Source organism: Plectropomus leopardus, chromosome 15 (genome assembly GCF_026936395.1).
Source record: "Plectropomus leopardus strain MGB_pleo_1.0 chromosome 15, ASM2693639v1, whole genome shotgun sequence".
NCBI classification, from domain to species: domain Eukaryota; kingdom Metazoa; phylum Chordata; class Actinopteri; order Perciformes; family Serranidae; genus Plectropomus; species Plectropomus leopardus.
In genome coordinates, this window is record NC_142190.1 from 33,882,836 (window position 1) to 33,903,220 (window position 20,385).

At 41.3% G+C, this 20,385-nt stretch overlaps 1 protein-coding gene across 1 annotated transcript in view; it reads right to left on the reverse strand.

The window, feature by feature from the left end:
- Window positions 1–4: 4 nt before the first annotated feature.
- Window positions 5–20,385, reverse strand: part of LOC121952766 (galactosylgalactosylxylosylprotein 3-beta-glucuronosyltransferase 1-like) — a 31,580-nt gene continuing 11,199 nt past the window's right edge. The window contains exons 2-8 of the mRNA XM_042499593.2: window positions 13,605–13,867; window positions 9,978–10,070; window positions 8,728–8,870; window positions 6,520–7,025; window positions 4,930–5,226; window positions 4,491–4,596; window positions 5–2,664 (exon numbers count right to left, since the gene is read on the reverse strand). Of these exons, the coding sequence (XP_042355527.1) occupies window positions 4,510–4,596; window positions 4,930–5,226; window positions 6,520–7,025; window positions 8,728–8,839 (1,002 nt within the window). The 5' untranslated portion in view covers window positions 8,840–8,870; window positions 9,978–10,070; window positions 13,605–13,867 and the 3' untranslated portion in view covers window positions 5–2,664; window positions 4,491–4,509. The remainder of the gene's footprint in view (window positions 2,665–4,490; window positions 4,597–4,929; window positions 5,227–6,519; window positions 7,026–8,727; window positions 8,871–9,977; window positions 10,071–13,604; window positions 13,868–20,385) is intronic.

Sequence of the window (20,385 nt, forward strand, 5' to 3'; positions counted from 1 at the left end):
CGTGTTTGTGTGGGAGCACTTTATACATACAGTCGCCTTTAGTTTCAGTGACTACACATGGAGCTACTTATAAAGCTTATTCTCTGACCCATGGATATCCACTTAAAGGCTAAAAATGTCTGTTTGGGGACAGCAGTTATATTTGATATTGTAGTTAGATTAGAATTTCTTGTGTTTCTGCAGGATGCAGATTTTGAAACGGACACAAATTAGCCTTTAAAACATAACTTGACTGACTTGTGGGATAATCTGAATTGAGGCAGGGGTGATGTGAACAGCTTTCAAATTAAACACAGGCGGCACTGCAGCAACATTAGGCCTTATGCCTTACCAAGTGAAAGCCCAAGGTTTCAGATGACTAGCACATTGATAACCGACCAAACTCTGAGCAGTCTCAGTCTGAGGACATTAACATTTGTAAGCAATGCAGTGCAAGTCAATGGGGTATAAAATTATCACTTGCAAGCCGACCAGCCATTGTGGGGCTAATTTGTTAAGACAGTTTAATACAGCTATTGATAAAAGATGCACCAGTGGCGGTTAGCACATTTGGTGCCCTGGGCGAGCCTTCCCAAAGTGCCCCCTGCATCCACAACCACAAACACAAAAAGAGCTCTTCACTCAAAAGCACTGCATGTGAACTATCAAAATGCAAATAAACAACTTGGCTAACATTAAAAAATACAACAGAATATGTGCTAATTTGCTTTCAGTAACATATTGTACATGTTACTGAAAGCAAGTAATTTGATCTGAAGAATTAACATTAAAACAATATGTGATCATTTGAAATAATAATAAAAGCTACAAATTCATTTTCTGATTGAACTGGTGAAAGTTAAATTCTTGGTTGGTACCAATATTTAAAATAACAATTTGGGCGATAGTAGATACCAATGCGCTATAAAGAATAACTGACCTGTTTTAACGTCATTAAGCCCTCATTATACTACTACTAAATGAGCACAAGTTTAGTGATGCACATTTATAAAACAACCTTTAATACAGCCTTCTTTTACAAGAAAAACATCTCTAAAAAATTAGCGAAAAGCCTTTTTACTATTTAAAATATCGGTTATCCCCTCTCTGATATCTGTTTCAAATTACTATGAAGAGATCAACAAATTTCTCCTTCAATCAGCTGTATTTATTGTGTGTATTGTGTCAAATGTCTCACCATAAGATACATTTTACAAGATTACATGGAATACATCATGAGAATGTTATAATTAAACTTCACCAATATTCATTTTCACTGAATAGAGCTTGAACGCTTCACAATGACCTTCAGTGCAACCTCAGCAGTTGGTTGCGGCCACTGGCTGCTTAGAGATAACAGTAATTAGCTCTCCCCCTGAAGATGTCAGCAGGCATTGGTTGATATTTTTCTTGTTTGTTTTCATTTACTTTCCCTCCACATACACTCTTCTCAGTGGTGTAGTGGGAGCTGATGAGGTGGGTGTACTACAGGCAGATGGATGGGTTACAGAGGAGGAAGTAGGTATAATCTTGTATGTATTCCAGTGGCTTTTAGTTGAAAAAAAAAAACAGTTGTCTGATGTCCTCTTGACATCAGACACTGTTCAGACTGTTATTTTTTTTCTAGGCGCAAGCCTGGCTCCCTTGAGATGGCGCCCTAAGTAGCAACCTATATCGCCTATAGCATATAACAAGTGAATGGTACCAGTTATTCTAAGAGAAATAATTGTGCTGAGAAACCTTCAGTTACTCAGTGAGACATTAATTAGCTGATGATGCTTTGATGTGGACAGGCCCCCAAGGATACTGAATCTTCTCTTAAATATGAGCAGACCTAAGTGGTGTTACAGCATATCAGTAAATTAACCAGAGCTTGGAGTAAATGTCTGTAAGTGAGGACATGGCTTTCATTCTGCAATAAACCATTTCTCTGTGTTTTTCAATGTGTGCGTGTGTGTCTATGTGTGTATGTGTGTGTGTGTGTGTGTGTGTGTGCTAACTGTGTGCAGTGTGACAGCTGAGCGTGTGTGCGTGTGTAGGTGTGTGTGTGTGTGTGTGTGTGTGTCTGTGTATGTGTGTGTCTGTGTGTGCTCATTGTGTGCAGTGTGACAGCTGAGCGTGTGTGAATGTGTGTTGAGGAGTATCAGGACTCCTAATTAGTGCTGGGTTCAGGGTGCTATCTAAACAGCTCAGTGTTTTACAGTACAGTGGGGGAGGCTGGAATCTTCCCAGTGCAGTCTGTCAGTCAGTGCTGACTCAACGAAGACAAGAGCCCCCTTTATTCCTGTGTGCAGCTCTGTGCTGGATAGCCAGCTTGCTTCAGAACAAAAGGGCCCTATTTAATGCTGATTGGAGGACTGGCTGGTGTTGTCTGTGCTCAGAGGGCTGTGCTTGCTGTGCTGAATCTTCCTGCAGTTAAATCATGTAACATCCTTTGTCACCAGTATCTCCCATCAGCCAGTGCTCTGAGCAGAACAGGCTGGCTTGTGTGCAGTTGTGCTTTGATACTCTGCGGCACGTCGAAGCACATGTCTTGTGCTGCCCTCTCTGCTGGACAGGTGTGCCTTCATCTCTAGACAGTGGTGACGTCACAGCTACGTTACTGTGCTGAGATCATATCTTTAAGACTGGCTTATTGATCTGAGGTTGGTTTGAATCCAGGTAGAATCCAATGGAGAAATGCTCCTGAAAGGATAGAAAAGGAAACAAGACACATGTTAACAGCGCTAAGTGCCGTCTCTGTGAGCTAAATGCTAACTTCTGCATGCTAGCATGCACACAATGAAAATGCTAGCATGCTGATGATAGCAGGCAGGTCTAGTGTTTGGGATTTAAGTGGCATCTAGTGGTAAGGTTGCAGTCTGCAACAAAATGAAACTTCTGTCATGTAGGTCAGGAGTGTCCAAACTTTTTTGGGTGCCAGCTGCCTCTGCATCATGTAGGTTATTTAAAAAAAAAAAATCCATAAAAATAAGACAAACACGACTTTTCATCTCCCAGTGAAGAATTCACTGTTGCCTTACACTTCTTTGCTGTAGGTTTCTGTATTGGCAAGAATGTGGCGATACAATAAAGTACATACCACATCACAGATTACGATTCAGTGTATCAGGATATATATCAGTACTTAAAGTGGGGTGAAATATTGTGGTATTTTTTAAATCTAATGTCAAGGAAAAAAATGTCATAGAAACCACTCCACCAAGTGCATACAATCAGCAGAAAAAAAAATACTTTTTTAATGCAATCAGGGCAGTAGGATCTGTATTTATTACAGCCCTGTGACATGCTGGGAATAAATTGAGAGGTTGGAATGGCAGAGTTATGTTACTGAAGACAGATTACAGCAGTGCAGAGGTTTTTTAAACACAACACATGTAAACTATTAATTACTTAATTGTATTGATTCTCTTGATCTGAAACCCTGTATCACAAAGCATACAATCGTGATACTCTGATACTCTGATATTTTTTAACACCCCTTCTTTGCTGTGTTCATGTCTGCTACCGAGCAGGAAATGTCAGCTGTTAGGTTACTCCTCATTATCTTGTTTGTTGTTTCTTCATGAAAACACATTAGTTCCTCTGTGGGGTTTCCACTTGGTTCATGTCCACAAACTGTATGATCGTCCTACCATCGTGAGGTGAACGGAAAACAAGTGATCTGGCTTTATTAACCAATAATATTTAGGGCCACAACAACAAGCTGTTGCTGCTGTAGGTTGTTAAAAATTGCTCCTTAAGTAAATTTTCAGCTGATTATACAATAAAAAAATGCATATTTGTAATTCTGCCATTACACCCTCCTAAATACTCCACACTGGACATTTAAGCATGTTTATCATCTAAGTATATTAACATGTTTGCATGCAACATTTGATGATTAGCTCTCAACAAAAACTACAGCTGAGGCTGATGGGAATGTCATTAGTTTGCAGGTATTTGGTCAAAATCCAAAGTATTAAACACATTCTGATTTTTATCTGATGACTGTGCAAGAGGAGAGGTCAGACCGTCATCATGGTCATTAGGATTTATAATCAGGGGACCATGAATACCTGTACAAAATATTCAATTCATACAGTAACATATTTAACGAAGAAATACAGAATGCCCTCATTGTGTCGCTAAATGAAAGATTATGAGGATCTCAAAGTCAGTAGGATACATCCTCTGGGGATAGTGAGTGGCTGCACATTAACACAGTAACAATTTAATGGATTGGTATAAAGGTCTGAGTTATTTCAGTTTGGATCAAAGTGGTGAACCGATTCACAGACCAATGTTGCCAATCGTTAGGCCACACTGTGAATAGATAAAATGACTTCTCATAAAACAATCTTAACAAAATGTGGACGAGACAATCCTTTAAATATGTTATGTAAAGGTCAGATATCTATTTCAAGTCAGGTCTGTTATGATGCACATATGAGATGCTTCCTTTTGGCTCATCCCCGAAAAAAAATCATTGGGTGGAATTGCAGCAATTTACATTTCTAAATCTCTATTACCTGTGTCAGATGGAGTCTGTCATATCTCCACATTTGAGTCTGTAAATCCCTTCTTGCCCTCATTTACCAGCAGAGGCTTCTCTGTCCGTGTGTGCCATACTAATACCTACAGGAAGGAGGAGAGGGATAGAGATGAGCACAAATACAGCCAACATGATAAAACACCTACGCACAAAATTTGTCTCACAGTGCTATGCAATTGTAATATACTACATCATACTTGCTACGGAATGTCTAGAAGCAGAGAAGAGCATATTTTAAATGGGCTTTAAGAACGTAAGAGTTGTCCATAAGCTGAAAGTTTGTTGTTTAAAAACAAATTGTTCTGACAGCCAGAAAACCCAAGAAACATCCTCTAACACCAGCAGAATGTACAGATGCAGCTTGTTTCATGCCACTTCACAGCATTTCAAACATGCAGAGAGCCTCTTTTTCTTACCTTAGTGCAGTTAGCAGCTTTAGGCTCCAAGTCACTGAGCGTGACCAGCTCCTTTAATAAACTACTCTCCTGGTAACCTCCTTTCACCCCACGTAACTTGAAATAAGCCTGAGGTTTAGACAGAAGGAGATGCAGGTTCACTGCAAAGCCAGCCATGTCTATGGCGAAGGGTCGGTGTGGGTCAAATACAGTCTTCCAGCCGTACACTTTGCCCAAGGTGTTCACTTTTGGAGACTCATAGCGAAGACCACCCACAAAGGCCACAGGCCACACCGATACTTTTTTGGTTGAACGTATCTAGGAGTTGAAAACAGAGATACACGTCTCTCATGTCAGTAATTTTAAATTCCATCAATCCCAAAATGTAGATTTAGTGGAAGACACAAAACACAAGTCAGATGAAGAGGATACATGCAGCCTCATGCAGGAAATGGTATGCAAACAAATATTCCCTTATTTTTGTTTGTATCCTTGATTTGTTCTTACTTTGTTAGTACCCACGGATTTTTGGGATTCACCAATGTTTTCCTTATTTTTTCTCCTCTCTTAGGTAAGAGAACATTTTATGAGTGGTTGACAGCACTCATACCAAGATTAAAAAGAAAAGAAAAAAACATCTCATTTTCACAGACTTTTGCTCAGCACAAGGAAAATAAGTTTTATATTTGAGGAACATTTAAAAGATGTATGACTATCACTTTATCATATTTAGATGATGATGCTGCTTTAGAGTAATTCTAAGGACTGGATTATTTATTATCAGGGCTAAAAAGTTACTACTTCATTGATCCCAATGACTGTAATTTTGTGACCGTCTGCTGACCAGAGCTGCAATGTAACTAAATACATTTACTCAAATTACTTCAGTACAATCTTAATTTCTTGCCACTAGCCACTTCCACCCCACTACACTTAAGTATTGTTTATACACTTTTTACTCAACTAGGTAACTACTTTATAAATTTAGACTTGTGCACAGCCCATATGAAAATATACAAGTGCAGCAGAAACAATTAGTCAATTAATTAGAAAATTAATTGGAAACTATTTTTTTTATCATCCTGTAAGTTATACTGTATGTATGAGGACTTGCTGCTTTTCTTTTACTTCTTTTAACTGTATTGATTATTTTGATTTATCAAATTTATTTGAACCTTTTTGCATGCCTACCTTTACTACTTTACTACTTTACTACTGACAATTTCCTGAAATCACATATGGTGTAATTTTATTTAGCAGTAGGCCCACATCAGTTTCACTACTGTAGAAGTTCTTCCTCTTACAACCTTTTTTTGGGGGGCTTTTTGTAGTCTAGTGCACAAAATCTGCCCTAATATGGTGTTTATTGTGCTAACAGGTGACGTATGATCAAGTGGGATTCATTATTCAGCACTCCTAGTCAGAATAGATTTGAATGGTTAAGAATGTTTGTGTGCATCTGCAGTTGACTTTTCTGATATTTTCTCTTGGCAGAAAATTAAGAGAAAATATGAGAGAAATTTAAGAGGATGTTGCTGCATGAGGCCCAATATTATCTTAGAGAGAAAGTCAGCTCTATGTCTTGTTCCCTCTGTTTTATTATCTCTGTACCTCCTCAAACAGCTCCAGACTGTAAGTGTTGTCATCGTCTGCAAAGTAAACAACACCAGGCTGGCTGCTGTTTGCACCGAAGGTCTCCCGGAGCCAGCGCAGGGCGAGGTTCCTCTGTATGGTACCCCGAGGTATTCGGGGATCCCTAGTGTCTCCACGCACTTTATAGTTCCTAGGCGTCTCCACGTTGAGGTGGGTGTAGTTGAGTCCTGTGTTCTGGAGGAGACGGCTGACCAGAGTACTCCTCCTCTGGGAGTCCTCCACCAGGATCCAGTGAAGGTTGGGCACGTGCAGCAATGTGTTGGATAGACGTGTCAGCTCTGCCTTCTGTACGGGCCGGCTGTAGGTGGGAGTGATGATGTAGATGGGAGGCAGGATGTCGGACCAGGGTGGAGGCCGGCTGTAGACATACTCAGTGTGCACTGTCTCCATGATGTCCTGGCTCTGAAGTGAGCAGAACTCCTTAAAAGCAAAAGTATTCCTGGAGCGACCATCACGTCTGTCATCTAGGCAGAGGAAATGACCACAATGAGCCTCTGTGTGCTGTCAAATACTGACCTACATATCACGATTTTATATTCAGATTTATGTTTTTTTGTTGACAGTTGTCTCAGACAAGACAGAATTTCATGTGTGGACAATCTGATGCTTAACACTTATAATGTAGGCAAACAGACCCAACCCTCAGAGCACTACAGCCTAGCTTCATGGCATTTCATCAACATGGAAAGAGATTCAAAAAGTGCAAAAGACACACACATCCCATAGTGGGTGCTGGATCCAAGATAAACTAAAATGTTAAAAAATAGAGGTCCACACACCGGGGAGCTCCCCTTAAAGGTTTTTATTTTGCGAAAATAAGTAATGTTTCAAGCTAAAAAACACTCTTCCTCAGACTCATAAGTTTTTGAGTGAGTCACCATCTTATATACACGTCAGCAGTCACGTGACTCAAAAAACAGCTGAGGTCACTCAATCATGGGTGAGGAAGTAAATACAAATATACAAATCACATAAAAGATAGTGAGAATAAATACTATATATTGTGTGTAAAAAAAAACAACTGACAATAGATATGAAGATTCAATAATTGTATTGATTTCATGTCGATTGTCAAATATATTTTTTGCATATATTCTGTGAATGTTCTACTGTATAGACACATTGTTATTAATCTACATACATACTTGTGTGATTCAGAGATGAGTATATGCTTTATTGAAGATGTTTTTTTTCTTTTTACACACTATATATACTATTTATTCTCACTATCTTTTATGTGATTTGTATATATGTATTTACTACCTCACCCATGATTGAGTGATCTCAGCAGTTTTTTGATTCACCAGACTGTTGAGGTGTATTTAAGATGGCGACTCACTGGAAAACCTATGAGTCTGAGGAAGGGCGTTTTTTAGCTCGAAACGTCACTTATTTTTGCAGAATAAAATCCTTTAAGTGGAGCTCCCCGGTGTGCAGACCTCTATTTTTTCACATTTCATCAACATGTAACATTTTTTCCTCAGGTTAGAACACATTAGGCAGATTTTCATTACAGATTTGTGCAAAACTTAAGAGATATTTTAGAAATGTCAATAAACACATTTGCGAGATGACTGCGTCTCCACTGCGTTTTGCGACTTCTCGTCTCGTGATAACATTCCAAGAAGCATGGTGATGGATGTTCAAAACATTAGCACGTCATTGTTTACAATAAAAGGTTACGTAGCTGTGTTATATGAGTGATAACGGAAAGGCAAGCCCCCTAATACGTAAGAGCGGCCACATATGAGGGATTTCTGGGAGCTGATAGTCCACGATTTCACAGAGGAATTGTGGATTCAAAGCTTCCAGGTGATCCGCTCAACTTTTGATGAGTTATGTGATGCAATAACACCTCTTGTAGCTCCTGCTGCATCGTGAGGGAGCCAGTTCCTACTGACAAGCACACAGACACAGCATCATGTGACCTAGAAAAGACTAAAAAGTGTTTTATTGCAGTTTTGTAAAATATGGCTTTTTTGAATCGGCTGAAATACCAGCTCATGCAAACGTAAAAACTTTTTTTTTTCAAAATTGACGTATTTCCATCAGGTGTATTTTATATTCGCACTTTCCATTTACACAGTTTTAGTGTTAATGGAATCCCACCTACTGGAAGACCCGCTGCTAAAAATGATTTCATTCTTTTACCTCTTTCCTTCTTACCCTTTCGAGTAGCAAGTAGAGGAGTGATAGTGCTCTGGTGCCAAACAGTGATGAGCAGTGTCCAAGGCAACACAATCAACACAATGGCGACGATGTCTCGTCTCTTCGGCATCTCCAAGGTCACACCTGAGTCATGTTACTACCTGCAAGTCATATAACATGATATTGTGCAAAATCATCAGAGGCAGAGAGCAGTGAAACAATTGTCTTTAGATCTCACTGAAGAGAACAAGCTGACAACTGAAGGCTCTGTTTAAAAGATTGTTTTAACTGCTGTTAAAAGAAGAAAAGAGTTTTCGGTAATTATTCTGTTGTACAGCTTTTCATTTCCAATACCTGTCTTTTACTTATTTTTTTCATAATTTTTCATTTTCTTTTGAGTTTATTAATTCAATAAACTATTTTGAAATTTTGAGGCATTTTATTTATCTATATAATAAGAGAACAAACTTGAAGTTTGTCATTTTTGTGTAGTGTTGTATAATTGTTTAAAATATGTATTGTTATTTATGCTGTCAGAATGACAGATATGTATGTATGTATGTATGTATATGTATGGCTAGAGAAATTGTGTGAAAAGTCTCTTTCACGGGAATCAAGGAAACATTCACAACTATCTTATTCAGCATGCTGTCCACATTATTGAGCAGAGTGACTGGCTTTCCCAATCTAATGGCCCATTACTATATCCGAATTGCATTTTGAAGTCCATGTGTGGTGGCCCTCTATCAACATACTGTAGCTGCAAGGCACACGCTACAAGGGAAGAGACAATGGTGTAAAGAAACCACCTCAGCCTGCTGGAGCTGCTCACAACAGAAAATAGGTCAGAAATGCTGAGAGCTTTCCTTTGAAAGCATCCTGGAGAATTACAGAGAAGGTTTGAGCTGATGATTTGATGAGGGCTCCAGCTGACTGAAACGGTCAGGTAAACTGTAGTTGCAGATATTGGTGCTGTGAAAGCACCTCTGTGTAGGTTAAGATAAACCTGAAAGTATAACGATACAGCTAAGGTCTATATGTTTGTTATAGTTATATACCCTAAATTCTCAAACTTCAGTCATTTGCCACAGTGGCAGACATAACCAGGCCTTTATCTGAGCTTATAATAAAGAAAGGCCTTTGTTCCTGATTGCCCCTCCTCCCCAACTCAAGCAAATTCCCTTATCAACTCCTCTTGCGCATTTCCCCTGATGGTTTGGCTTTAGAGCTTTGCGTAAAAACACTAAATGCAACACATATTATCTTACCGATGTTTACAGCCAACACACATGGCCAGCTCCAGGACTGATCCTGCAGAGAAGAGGAGACTGTGTCTCGGTGGATAGTTGAGTTGATTATCCCTGCAGAGAGGAAACACATATACAATTAGAATCTGACTGACAGTCTGTCACGTATCTCAGGAAAGTTTTCAGTCTTAAAATCTGTTGAATATTTGGTGTCATGTTTATGTGATCTGTCTGTATGTATGAGTATGCAGTCTCAGTCAGACCCAGCCCTCACTGCTCCACAGCCACAACTATGGAGGTCCACAAACCAATGGGTGACTTCACGTTAGCTAAATTCATTATTTTACAGAATATATCTACAAACCCACCCTAGCAGCCACAAGATGTGCTCACTGCACTATTTCCAGCCTTGCCAACCCTGAAAGAGCACGTTATTTCCCCCCACTTGCCCCTTGCTTTTACAGCCCAGCTCCAGATCTTTTAGTTAAAGGAGTAATAACTGAGTGTGGTCTTCTATACTGACATGGTGCACAGGTATCTGTGATAGTCTGGCAATCTGTCCAGGATGTATCCTGCCTCTCACCCTAATGACACTGACTATTGGTGCTCAGGGCAGCACTTGTCACACATCAGTGTGTTTATTTTGTAGGGGATTTATAATCAAAACCCACTACAGAAAGCACAAGTACAGACCATATACTGTGGTAGGGACAGATACAGTATCTGGTAAACAATGACACTGAGTACTCTGTGTAAATGATAGATGACATATGTTCTTTATTTTCCACCCACCACCTGTCCTATCGCCACCTCCTCATTTCCTGTTATCTCCTATGACAACTTCCTTTTCGGGCCTTTCTCCTATTGAGTTTCCAACCACATGACCTCTTGATCCCATCCATACTCACCCTCTTTAGTCTATCACTCCTGACCTCCTTTCTTTTCTCACCCACCTCATCAAAACACCTCTGACAGCTAGATGTTTTCTGAGCTCTCTAAAAGCAGCTGAGTGAACGCACACTCAACCCATCTGATGTAAAAGACAGATCGGTCTCTCTTCACTTTCTTTCTTAAAAATAAGATGTGTGTTGTTTGTCCTTTATTCAACTCTCTGCAAAACTCCACCACAACAACCTTCTTCACCCACACCTGTCTGGTTTCAATGCAGACCTCTCAGCTGAGACAGGCCTCCTGCCGTCTCAGAGGAGCTCCACACTGCTCGAGAACTCACTCGAGCACTCTGAAAGTAGCAACAATATTTCTCTTCATTTAGCTCTAAAACCTAATTAAAAAGAGGTGTGATTATTTCAGTCTTTTTTTAGTCACATTTAGAGCAATATTTGCAAACTGGTTTTTTCCTGCCCTATATGCACACCAAATCAGAATTCTGCCCATGCTTTTGGACCTGGCACACTCAGTTCTATACCCCCAAACTTGATGAGTCCCACCCAGTGCTCACTGATGATAGACCTGGACTGGATCAAAGAGCCAGGAGTTGAAGAATGGTGAATGGACGATGGTGCCAGCCTCACTCAGCACACAATACAAAGAAAGCTTCTCACTGTTTGTTTAGAACTGACAGCTCATGAACACAATACGTAGGTCTCTCTTGATTACAAACATCTCAGAGATGTGGCTTTACGCTTAGCCAACTGGGAAATCTGTACTACTGTTGTCTAGACTAATGACAGTCTGATGGCAGGGGCTGCAGGGAGCAATGAGCCAGATACAAAGTTATGGCAGGCTGATGAGAAGCCTCTGTGTAAAGACTAACGAGGCTACAGAATAGAACACAAATCTACCAGAAATATGGGCTCCAGGTAGATGGATCTAATGATGCTGAACCACAACACTAATGACCACACCTTTGCATTTCTCTGCTTGTGTCAACCTCCACACATCCTTCACTCCAACAAACAAGTGACAGACAGAGTGACAAACGAACAAAACAATCATTGTCTTCTTTCAGTGTGTATTGTCAGTAACCGAAATATATTTGATACAAATAAATTCATAACAGAGGGAGATAAAGCACTTGCACAAACAAATTTTCCTAAGAGAAGGGAAGTGGCAAAAGTGAAACACACAAAAGGGTCTCTGCATGGGGGTCCTATCAGCATCACACTCTACAGCTGCATACAGTTTGCCCCATCATGGTCTCATCCCAAGTCATGACATGTTTCTGCTTTGCAGTGGGTTTCCACATCTACATATTATGCTCTAGGTATCCTTCTGTGTCTGCTACTTTCATTCCAGGATGCCACCACTGGGATGTCATCACAAGCACATGCTATGTTTAGGCAACAACAGCACATGGCAACCAATGCTGGGACATCAACAAATGCACACGCTGGCATGCAAGATTAGGGGAAAGAGGTACATGGTAAGATGCAGGAAAAAATCAGATTTCATTAGATTCAGATAGGAAGCGAACAACGAACTCCCTCATTGAAGTCCGGGTTTGATTGATCCATCCACCGCCCCTCCCCCCCGCCTGCCCTTTAGGGACTTTGCACTCTTTATACTACGTTATTACATGTAGCATTTTAAGTTGACACTGTCCAGTGGCGTATCATGCGGACACGACAGGTTTCGTCCAGCCATGTTTTCAACTGATACTGACCATCCTCATATCACGCTGCTGTGGCAGGTGCCTTCTACCAGCCTGGCGGTGTACAATAATACAGTGAATGGTTCTGTTCAGCTGTGTTCTTCTTTTTTACTGCTTTACCTTGCTGTAAGACAGCCCTTAACAACAGGAATTTGAAGCTGTTATATCAAAAACACCAGACTCCATTGAGAAATACATCTAATTTACTCCACTAAACAGTTGAGCTGCTGCTCTACTGCTGCCTCCATCACCTGTTGTGTATGGTAAATATTCAATATAATGTACATTTAAAACTGATACTGATTCTTTTTAGGTGGCTTTAAATATGTTTTGCTGTGGCCCCATCCACAGCAGGACATTTTTTAGCTTCTGTGCAGGTAGATTTGGTTTATTGAAGACATTATCAAAGCAACACAGTTCATCAAATAATCACAACAGAAATGTCAGATAAGTCGGACCACTATGTTTAACTCTCTATCTTTATGTGTTACAGTTATGTCTAAAAATGACAACAGAAATAAACAAGTTTGCAGAATTCACATATCTCTGCAATATAAAACTGTAGCCAGTTTTCTAAACTCAAGTGACATTTGTTGTTATCGCGATATTGCAGTAATTCGGTCTAAACCACACACAGCTCCATGTAATGTGAAATATCATTGTTTCTGGTGTTTGACGTTGTAATATTTGCACTATCCATTTCATTTGGTTTGAGATGTAAAAGCTGAATCTTGTGCTTTGGTGTACGACTGGTTTTGAATCCTAATATTCAGGTGCTGTGGGATTTTAGGGATAAGTTTCTCTGAAATAGTTTTCACTTAAGAAGCTGTCATCTCAGCTTAACTCCTTTTTCTGCTCAACTTTTATATTTTGTTGTGCTTTTGTGGCCAAGAGAAACTTGCCTCCTTTCCCCCGTTAGACCATTGTTTTAACAATAATGATTTAACTGAGCATTGACTATCAGCTGAGTTAACTACAATATAGTGTTAATTCAATTATAAAATATGAATAATAAAGCGTAAGCGATGGATACTTACAGAAATTTGTGATGATCCACTTTAGTCACAGAGTGTAATCCTGTTGTACTGTGTTCATGAGGAAGCTGCTAATAGTGTTGCTGGGCCTTGATGTGTCAGCTGTGATGACTGGAGGGATCCATCAAGTTCTCCTCCAGGGAAAGACAGTGTGTGTGGTGCACATATGAGCACCAGAGTTGAAGTGACAACTAGTGAATTTGGTTCACAGCATCCGGCGGGCGCTATGTAGTCGGCGGGTACGGTCGCGTCCTCAGTGCCAGCCCCTACAGAGACAGAGGAGGTCATCCCTCTGGAAGAATGCTGCTTCTCATTGCAAAAACAAAGGCAGGGATTGTCAAAGCTGATGGCAAGGGGATGGGGTGGAGGGGCGCTATGGCCGGAGGAGTCAGGACAATAGAATAAATCACATGAAAAAATATCACTGGCAGACAAATGGAATGCTTAGTTGAGATGAAGCAGGATTGGAACAATTTAGAGAGCCATGCATTATGTGTTTGTTTTTGATCTCATGCATAAACAGGGTCCAAGAGTGACGACATTTCTAATTATTTTGCCTTCATTTCCTGACACGCCTATGAAAGTAGTGCATTCTGAATGGACCACTAATGGGATAGGCTAAAATATGCATTTATCTAAAGAGCTCCAGTACAGCTCATATCTGTAATCAGAGAGGATGGTTATATTTTAGCATGTGCAGATTGAAATACCTGTAAATAATGCTGCTTATAGCAGGTGGCTAGGTGACAGTGACAATTCAAGCTTGTAGAGAATTAGGTAAGTTTAAATTCCACCTACTAGTGTACACTGCCTACATTCAAAGGTGTCAACATTCACCAGTTAAGTTAATCTGAGGGAGGCAAATAGATGTTTCCCAAGTCAGACATGCCTTGATGTAGCTGTGGCTCAGAAAGCAGAGTGGGTCTTCCACTAGTTGGTAAGTTGGGGGTCTGATCCCTGGTTCCTTCAACAAAACTAGGTAGTTATAGAAACAAAATAGGCAGTTGCCTTGAGGCAAGGGCGGCGAAATGTGGGTCAACTGTTCATGACTAAAATCGATGAGTAACCAATAGCAGTAACTGCAGGCTCCTGGTATAATAGGCTTCACACAATGAATTATTGAGATGTGTCACTCGCGCTGCACCTGCAGCCGCCTCCCCCCCCAACTCCTGCCCTCAGATCCCACTAGTCTGATTGTCTTCAAAAACAACAGCAACAAATCAATGTGCATGTATGTGAGGATAAGGAAGCAGGTAACGTTACTGACTGAAAATTTTTTGTCTGCCATTAAAGTTGTATGTTAAAGCCTCTGGGAATATAAATTGCCAAAACTTTCTTAATATGTAATCAAGAGTCTTACAAGCATAATAAAAAGCATGAAAAATGATCAGACATTGCGCCCTCCGGCACAATTTGGCTGTTGGTAAATTCAGAGCGCTGTTGGAATCTACCGTTCAGTTATCCAGAGCACTGCGCTCCGGGAGTGTCAGAGAAGGAGCAGCAGAGTGTGATGTGTGATGAACTTAACCTTCATTAATTCATGGAGAAACAGAACGCTCTGTGGCTTCAAACAACAGCTCTCTCATTTTAATGCCGAGCGTCAGATTGGAGTCAGAGGGCAGAAACAGATAGAGCTGTACCACACTGACTCTGCTTTGCCCCATGGCTGTTATCATGGAGATGAAAGACAGTTGACAAAGGTGGGAACCAAGAAGGGGTCAATCAAAACATGATCTGAAGAAATGCCGTTATCCTCAAAATGAGCAGTTTTAAACTCACTTTTTTAATAGCGGAGAACTTTTTTTTAATCAGATTTTTGTTGGTTTGATATAATATGTGCATTCTTACAGTTTCAAGTCACGTTTCCAGTAGCTTTAGAAAATGGATAGAATCTGAAAAGGCCCTGACTTGTTTATTCTGCAAGCAATGATGTTATGTTTTGTTTCTGTTGGAAACATTTTTTGGAAGTGAAAGAAAGTAAGCTCTTGTAAGAGACATTGTTGAAGACTGTAAAAAATTTTATCGCATACTGGCGTGTGTGTTATTACTGGTATGGTACACTGGAAATAAATGTTTTTTGCCTAGGCAAAAGTGCATGTGCAACTTGTTTAGCTCATGTTCTCACAAGATATATGAACATAAATACATGAACATGTTTGACTCATAATGATCCACTGACAGGTCTTCATTTGCACTCTCCTCTCTTATTTAATCTGTCCCATCATTCCATCAACATTCTGTCTGCATCTGTTTAAAGGAGCTATATGTAAGATATGGGCATAATCTTAGTTTAAAACAGTGTTAGACCCAGCGCTGCTGCCTACTGTGACAGCCCTTGCTAGGTTAGCAGGTTAGCTCTGACTGAATTCAGCTGCTACAGCGACTCTGTCTCTGCCTCTCCTGAGGTGCATGCAGCTCTCCCCACAGCAAAAGTTCCTCATATAAACCAAGTCAAGTCAAGTCCATTTTATTTATAGAGCCCATTATCACAAAACCAGATGTGCCTCAGAGGGCTTTACAGTGCACGACATCCCTCTGCCCTTAGACTCTCACATCACCCAAGGAAAAACTCCAGAAAAAGAACCCCTGTAATGGGGAAAAAAAGGAAAAAACCTCAGGAAGAGTGGCAGAGGATGATGAGGGATCCCTCTTCCAAGACGGACAGAAATGCAATAGATGTCCTAAATGTAGCAGGATGAAGTGCTCTCCCATGGGTGAGTGTGCTGCGTTGCTCTCCCTACCTTATTAGCCAATCCGCATCTGAGGCAGCCACCGTAGCGTCATGTGGGCGTAGTTTTAGGGGGCGTGGTTTATAGGAGGCGTGGTTTGTAGCGGCTGTGGCTTGGTTCAGGGCTGCAGTCAGATATTATTGTTATTTAGGGAGGCAGTGTCCATCTCGCCTTCCTCTTGCTCTTTGGCTCTGAGGCCCGTCCACTTCCTCCTCTTCGCCATCGCCTGTGCAGACGTCCGACGGGCGGACGCTGCGCCTATGGGGCTGGCTCGCCGGTAATCTGCCAGTCAGTCAGCCACGTTTTGCCACTGCCGCTGGGAGACCTGAAGCGCTCCGACCCTCTCCAGTGTGTGTGCGTCATCGACGCTGCCTGATCGATGTTAACTGATGTGCGGTGTGACGCTGTTTGGAAGACCCGCTGCTGCTTTGCTGCATGTTTTGCTTAGTGTGCTGCTCGCATCACTCCTGTGCTGGCTTTATTCTGCTGGGCTTTGCTCGTGCTCGCTGTAGGCCTACGGCTTGGCCGGACAGGATGTTCTTTGCCCACCGACAGAACTTCTTCACCCCTATTTAGTTAGCTCCTTTCTTTTGCCTCAGCCCTGATGCTGCATGTGTTGGTTTTGATTTCTTTATGATGTTGGGTTAATTGTTGTTGTTTTGGTTTTGTTTAATCAGATCTTATTTTCTTTTTAGATTAGTAATTAATTACCTTTGATTGACTGTAGCCCCTTTGTTGTTTGTTCTCTTAAATTGGGATTACTTTGTGATTTGTTTGGTCAAGGTACCTGAGTTTTGTAAACTCTGGTAGCTGGACTTTCATCATTTGATTTATTTTGTGTATAATTGTTATTTCTAGTAAATCATTTGTTTTTCTTTTGCTTATTCACTTTTGCCAGCTCATTTTGTTAATCATTAAATTGAGTTAATTTTGGCAGCTACAGTGACTATTTTGTTAAGTTGGTTAATTTGTTACCTTGGTTGCTGCCTATCCTTAAGCCTCATTTATTTATTTGGTTATTTTGTTTATTGGGTTGTTTTTGTTTGCTTTGCTTGATTGTTTTGAGTTATTCCTTTCGTTAATACTGTTTCCTGTTGTTTTTCAGGTGCTGGACACTTACGGTGGCAGTCCCGATGTCCTGGTGGTGGGGTTCCCCTTTTTGTGTGTGTGTGTGTGTGCTGTACGACCCCTCCTCATTTACTTGGTTTTGGTGTTTGAGTGACACGAGCGAGTGGGGTGCTCTTCTCCCTGGGTTCCTTCACCTCCCCGTTCTCCTAGTCTCCCCCACTGGTAAGCTCCAGCCCTGACTTGTGCACTTTCTTCTATTTAAGAGTGTGACGGCCTCACTAATCTGTGCCTCTCTCCTCAGCTTCTTCCTTTGCTACAGCCCCAGAGTAGTTGGGCCGTCTAAATGGCTGGCCACACCTATAGGCGGGGCCTACCTCTATAAAAGGGCTGCTGGAGTCACTCTGCTCTCTCTCTGGTGGTTGAGCAGCTGACGCCACATGGCTGACATGGTTTAGTTAGTTTGGTTTGTTGCGCACACACACACACACACACCTCATTCCACCTCACACACTGATCTACGGATATGCACCTTATTTTCCTTTTAATTATGTTCAGGTAAATAAACATCTCCTTATTCCCTGGCAAACTTTGTGTGGACTCTCTTTGTTGCAAACCAGTGAGCCAGGTTTGTAACAAGAGCCACGCACAGTCTCTTTTAATATATGTCGGTTTTATGAAAATTGGTAATAAAAAAATATATATTTTTATAACTGGAACCACGTCTCCTGCTCCTTAAGCAGAACGAACCTGAGTGCCTTGGTATTAGCTCCAATAAGGTAAAACAAAACTATTTCCTTGGGTGAAGTTCCCAAGGTGGCGTTGTCTGGTTTGGTTGGTCATTCCCTAATACTCAAACCTCCCACTCATATGCTGATCGCCACATAAATAACAAATGAAATACAATCATGGCAAAGGGGAAAGAGAAAGAGAGAAGGGGAGGAGAGGGGGAGAGAGGCACAGTGTTAATGGAAACAGATGCATGTCATATTACAATAACGATATGTGTGAAACTATTAAATGATTCTATGATGATATTGTGGATGTTGATAAGAGTCTCATGCGTATATTGATAGGGAGGTGTCCAAAGGCATGACCACGGCATTGGTGCAGCCAGAACCAAGACCACAATCAGGGAGAGCAGGGGGTACAGTATCAGTGCAGCCGCAGCACAGCACAGCTATCACCATGGTCAGGCACAGCCAAGGTTGCAGCCAGGATCCCGGAAAACTAGGAAACAAGGGAGCAGGAATGCTCACGAGAGGCAACGGGATTAACGTAGCGCAGTTCAACAGACCTAGGTTCTGTAATCGCGAGCCCCAGGTAGTTACAGTCCCTCATGGCTATCACAGATGCAAGGCTAAGCAAAGCAGTAAGTGTAATGCAGTAAACAGACATGCGTGATTTTCAAATGGCGGTAGTAAGACAAGTTAAAGGAGCTTAGCGTATCATAGAAAGTCCCCTAGCAGTATAAACCTATGTCAGCCTAACTATGGGCTGGTGCAGGCTGCCAGCCCTAATTATAAACTTTATCAAAGAGGAAGGTCTTAAGTCTACCCTTAAAAGTGGAAAGGGTGTCTGCCTCCCTGAACGAAACTGGGAGATGGTTCCATAAGAGAGGAGCATGGTAGCTGAAGGCTCTGGTTCCTATCCTAATTTTAGAGACTTTGGGAACCACAAGTAACCCTGCATTTTCAGAGCACAGTGATCCTGAGGGTTGGTAAGGAACTATGGTAAGGAACTAGCTGCGACAGATAGGATTGAGCCTGACCATTTAGAGCTTTGTAAGTAAGGAGGAGGATTTTAAATTCAATCCTTGATTTCACAGGGAGCCAGTGCAAAGAAGCTAAAACAGGAGAAATATGGTCCCTTTTCTTGCTTCCCATTAGAGTACGTGCAGCAGCATTCTGCACCAGCTGGAAAGACCTAAGAGATTTGTTGGGGCAACCAAATAATAGGGTGTTACAGTAATCCAGCCTAGCGGTGACAACTGCATGTACTAATTTTTCAACATCTGTTTGGGATAGGATATGTCTAATTTTTGCGATGTTACGCAAGTGAAAGAAAGCAGTCCTTGAAGTCTGTTTTATATGGGAGGCAAAAGACAAATCTTGATCGAATAAAACTCTGAGGTTCCTTACTTATGTGCTAGAGGCCAAGGTAATGCCATCTAGAGAAATTACATCATTAGAAAGGGAGTTTGGGGTCAAGAACAATAACTTCAATTTTGTCTGAATTCAGCATCAGGAAATTACAGCTCATCCAGGCTTTTACGTCCTGAAAACATGTTTGAAGTCTACATAGCTGATCAGTTTCATCTGGTTTCATAGATACATTTGCGTATTGTCAGCATAACAATAGAAATTTATAGTGTTTTCTAATAATGTTGCCTAGAGGTATAAAGTAAAAAGGATTGGTCCAAGCACAGAACCTTGTGGCACTGCGAAGCAGACCTTAGTATGCACGGAGGATTGATCATTGATGTGAACAGACTGTGAACGATCTTATAAGTAAGATTTAAATCAGGTTAGTGCTGTTCCTTTAAGGCCAATTAACTGTTCCAGTCTGTACAGCAAGATTTGATGGTCAGTGGTGTCAAAAGCAGCACTGAGATCTAAAAGGATTAAAACAGAGACCAGACCTGAATCATAAGCAATCAATTGTCACGATTCCTGCTCCTCTCCCCCTCCTCAGTACTTTTCCATTCACTCTTTCTCTGCTCACTCTACCTGCTGGCCACACCCACTCTGCCTGCTCTACTCACCTCCAGCTGCATCTCATCAGTAATCAACCCAGTATATAAGCCTGCCACACACACACTCTCATTGCCAGATTGTTCTACGCACTATGCAAGACTCTCCAGCATTCTCCTGCCAGATCTCCGAAAGCCGACCCTGCCTGTCCCCGACCTGCTCTCTTCGCCCGATCCCGTAAACCTACCTGCCTTCTGTCTCGACCACGAGCTCTATTTTGGCGTCCCCTGATCTGCC